Source organism: Spinacia oleracea, chromosome 1 (assembly GCF_020520425.1).
Source record: "Spinacia oleracea cultivar Varoflay chromosome 1, BTI_SOV_V1, whole genome shotgun sequence".
Taxonomy (NCBI): domain Eukaryota; kingdom Viridiplantae; phylum Streptophyta; class Magnoliopsida; order Caryophyllales; family Amaranthaceae; genus Spinacia; species Spinacia oleracea.
In genome coordinates, this window is record NC_079487.1 from 120,653,863 (window position 1) to 120,658,752 (window position 4,890).

At 34.4% G+C, this 4,890-nt stretch overlaps 1 protein-coding gene across 1 annotated transcript; it reads left to right on the forward strand.

Moving 5' to 3' along the window:
- The first annotated feature begins 2,146 nt into the window (after nucleotides 1–2,146).
- LOC110779910 (uncharacterized) lies at nucleotides 2,147–4,569 on the forward strand. The gene is made up of 2 exons (XM_021984358.2): nucleotides 2,147–2,548; nucleotides 4,162–4,569. The coding sequence occupies exons 1-2, from the start codon at nucleotides 2,247–2,249 to the stop codon at nucleotides 4,364–4,366; spliced, it is 507 nt and encodes a 168-aa protein (XP_021840050.1). The 5' UTR covers nucleotides 2,147–2,246; the 3' UTR covers nucleotides 4,367–4,569.
- The last annotated feature ends 321 nt before the right edge of the window (nucleotides 4,570–4,890 follow it).

The following is a 4,890-nucleotide window of genomic DNA, read 5'->3' on the forward strand; positions in this document are numbered from 1 at the left end:
AAGAAGGAAGCTATCCGCGAGTCTTAGCATGAGAATGTCAATGAAAATCAAGGATAAAGCATCCGATTTTAAGGACAAGGCATCGGAGTTAAGTTATAGGAAACCCAAACGAAGTGATCAAGAGTCGTTATGGAATAAAAGGATTATATTAGGGGAGAAATGTAGACTTCCTAATGAAGGTCGTGATGATAATAATAATAAGGTAATTTCAGATGATGATGATGATGATGATGTTATAATATTAGGAGATGATTCTCAAGACATGTCGAGGTGTGATTCGAGCATTGATCGAGATGGTTGTTCCAGTTTGAGCCAAGAAGGTAGGATCATAACCAAGAAGGAGAAAGACCATTGCGATGTTGAAGATGATACTTAATTCACACAATACTTGCATGTTCATAATCATATCACCCACTAAATTTTTATTTTTTTCAATCTTTAATATATAGAGAATTTTGCTATATATGTACAAACTCTGGTTGTACTTTGATCATTGTACAACTAAGGCTATTTGTTTATCTAAGTAATTGCCTGTGCGTTGTGACTTGTGAGTATATGGGATAAACAAATATAAAGATATAACCTCTTGTGTGGTTTAGGTTCTTCTTTGAAAAGAAAAAGTAATCGAATTTAATCACTATAGCATTTAGCATGTTAAATTCTAAAATAATACCAAGTAACTTATAGATAAAGTTTATAAGATTATATTAGAGAATTGTAATATGATAGTGGCAACGATTTGCATTATTACATGCTAAAGCTCAATTGCATTTATAGAAAACTAAAACTACCTAAATTGTGGACAAGTTATAGGTAGAATTGAAGTATATAACATGTCTATACAAAGTGAACGAAAACGAATGAAGGATGGGCTAAATTGCTAATCCCTACTGGTTTTCCGTATCACAATCATAAAGGTTTTGAAATCTAATTTGAAAACTATATTGTGATTACTCTATTCGTTAACTTTTAGTTGTAAGTTGTAACATGCACTGAGATTAAGAAATAAAAGGTCATGCAACATAACTTTTACCCAGTTTTCTCTAACTTTTACCTACTTTTCTCTAACTTTTATCACTGCAAGAATTTGTATCTTTAACGACAACCTAATTACGACAGGTCAAAAATCCCGTCGCAAAAGCCTTTTGCGACGGGGCTAACAACGAAACAATGACGGGAATAACCGTCGTAAATGTCTTTTACGACGGTTTTACGACGGATTTACGACGGGATTTCTATTAACGACGGCCCCCTTTTATGACGGGTTCGCGACAGGAAATCCCGTCGTTAATAAACGATTATTGGCCTTTCGCGGCGGGATTTCCCGTCGTTAATAGTACAATTTCTTGTAGTGTATATTATTAAAAAAAAGTTAATAGATAAACATCTTAAAGTGTTAAATGATTAATTTTATATATTATAAGTGATGTTGAAGAAATATTGTTTATTAAAATAAGAAATTTTATCACTAAAAAATAGATAACTTTTACATATATAAGGGTAATTTTAAGCATTTTACGTCAACTTTAACTTCGTTGTACAATATTTATCATACACCCCATGTAAATAAGAATTAGTGATCAGAAAAATAGTGGGTTCTGACCTTTAGGTCCCCATTAAGCAAGTGTGATACGGAGTAGTAGATTAAGCGAAAATAAATGGGGAGTAAGAGGAAACTTGTAACTTCACTGATAAAAAGAAATTGTCGTTTTAGTGAAGTGTTGCAACTAAGAGTTAATGGAAGAAATATCAAAATGTCTGCTCCCTCTATTTCTTTTTGTTTTTTACGTTTGTCTTTTACACGTTTATTAACGACTAATTAATGTGCATTTGCAAATAACATTTTGAGACACCCAAAAGGGAAACCGTAAAGAACAAAAAGAAACGAAGGGAGTAATATTTATACAAATATGTAATTGATCTTGACACTCTAAAAAGTAAATTTAGCACTTTAATTGTGAGAGCGCAGAAAAATATGCCTTAGTTACAAAGAAGAGTACCAAAATAAATTTAAAGGAAAAACAACTTATTTTTACAAGGAGCCTTCCTCAAGTGCTTGATCTTTCATACATCAAGATTGAAGGCAAGATAGGACATGGGTGGACATAATATTTTTCACATGATCCCTTAAAAAGAAAGTGTGCACTTAAAAAATTTCAGACACCAAAATTTTTGATGTTAAACTTAAACCTCGTTAAAAGTTTGCCTTGAAAAAAGAGGGGACCTTATTAAAAGGTTCTTAAAAAATGGGAATTGGTCTTACAGTCACCGGACAGTCAACTATTGGACTACTACCTTCTTCATCAACCCACAAAAATTGCTACAACCCAAATCATCGCTCTCTTCAAATTCAACCTTTTCCATTAAAATCAACAATTGGGTCGAATTATTTTGGATTAAAAACCCAGAAAAACCCATCTTTTTCCATAGTTAGGGCATCAACTGAGGGCACAAGCATGTCTAATCCAATTGAGAAACTGGGTGTCAAAATTGAGAGGAACCCTCCTGAGTCTAGGCTCTCTGAGCTCGGTGTTCGCGATTGGCCCAAGTAATCTCTCTTTTTTCTGTTTTTCTTATCATTTGTAAATGGTTACTTCTTTGATTATTGTATCAATTTTTGTTTGGTGATTTGTTTTGATGTGTTACTGGGTCTCTTCATATACCGGAGTCGGACACGAGTCGCACGAGTACACGGGGTTTGAGTATCATAAGCCGTTTTGAGCTGGTGATGAAGCTTTATATGATCAATATTGAAACAAAATTAAGGGTTTTGGTGAAATGTGCTCGCAACTTGTGTTTTGGAGTATATAAATGATTAACGAATTACTACGTTTAAGATTGCAAGCATTCTATTTGGATAATTGTGAATTTTTGTCAAGAATATGTAAATACAAGTAAGTGAATTTGAATAAGTAGATGTAATTAAGTATGAACTAGAATTTTGTATTTTCTGTGCTAACATGTAATTATCCATCACCGATTAAGAATTGCGAGAATGAGCAGCTTTATTGATAAAATTGTGGTGCTATACTGCTAGTGCTTATAGTAGCTAAAATTAGGATATACATTGGTGTTCTTGGTGATACCTACTGAGACGAAATTGCACTATAACACGAGTAAACGAGTAGTACTTGGCTTTGTGGTTAATAGTTACCTTCTTTTTGTTAAAAGCGCGCCCATGTTTGGGTTAAGTGATTACCAAATAGCAATTCAATGTAGTTGTCACTGATGTCCAACCCTTGAGGTCGAAGGTCGAATTTGTAAGCTGCTAATACATTTGCCATTGAAGTTTCTGGCAGTTGATTGGTTTAATCTGTCAGACTTGTATATATTCCTTCATACTAGCACAGTTTTGTGAGGCTAGTAAAAGAGGATATGACAAGGAAGCTACATATGGTGTTTTGTGATGCATTTTGTGGTGGTTCTTCACTTTCTTTTAGAGACCAAGCATCTCTAAGAAGTGGGAACAAATTTCATGTATACAGGCTTCAATTGTGTCTTAACATTATGACTCCAAGATCTGCTGATCCTTTTGTGTCATTAAATGTTAATGGCAGTTATCAAGATTGATGCTCTCATATCAAGATTGATGCTCTCATGTGAAACCTTTATAGGTTGTTGAATCTAGACTAGACGTCATTGCTTGCACTTTGGCTTTACTTATATTCTCTCAGTTGTTAGGCTACTTGCATTGGCAAAAGAGCGTACTATTGTTTTCTCTAATAACGGATGCATGAAAGATAAATCAACAAGAAGAATATTGGCCAACAGATTATGTACATGGTACACTATCTATGTGTACGACCACAAGCCAAGTGGGGGAATGATCTTATTAGGTTTTGAGGAGTTAAGTTTACATAATACATATCGATTAGGTTTTGAGTAGTTAAGTGTACAACAAACATATAGGCCCAAATAGGAATCTAACATAAAACGATATCCCAATTCAAGAACTCGGCTATTATTTGTGGTTTGAGGGGGTATTTAACCATCTCCTTGAGTATATCATTATTAATCACTTTAATATAACATGCTCTACCACTTTCCCAAACGGAACAAAGGAAATGCTAAGTTTATGACTCCTTAATAAACACTTCGTATAATTCTATATATGTTGTGTATTGTATCTTTTCTAATGTGTATTTCTCTGTCATGATATAGGTGGGGTTGTGCTCCTAGTAATTTTCCTTGGACGTATGAGGCAAAGGAGACATGCTATCTGTTGAAAGGAAAGGTGAAGGTTTATCCTGATGGTTCTAGCGAAGCTGTTGAGTTTGGAGCTGGTGATTTGGTTGTATTCCCAAAAGGTATGAAGTGTACTTGGGATGTCTCAGAAGCTGTTGATAAGCATTACAATTTTGAGTGAGCATATAGATAGAAACCTGCTATGGGACCTTATGCTAAGCGTTGTATGTCATTACGTGCAGTTTCTTGTATACTCTGATTACCATCATCATGTTGCTCAATAATCATGTTAGAGAGGTCTAATTGTTATGGAAGTTATTGAGATTAGATTTTATTGTTGTCTTCAAGTTTTGCAATTATGATGCGCTGTCACAATTTCTTTCTCTCCTTTCCTAAATGTCATTTTGTTAGAAGGTTTAGGAATTTATAACTGCTTGAGGATGCATGGGAAATGGTGTCTTCAATTTCAGTGAGGAGAATTGACTTTGTTTTGCTGAATGTAGAGATAAAGAGAGTTAGAATCTTAGAGAATAGAGAGGATACATCTTTAACTTCTGATTTTGTTTTCCTCTGTTTCCTGAGCATGTAATTTTGCGTTTCTTTGTTGCATTCTTGGGTTTATTATGCCCGTCTGCACTCTGCTGCTGATCACAAATATCCCTCATTGTTGGTGTTGGGAAAGGGCCATTATTTACAAGTTCGACC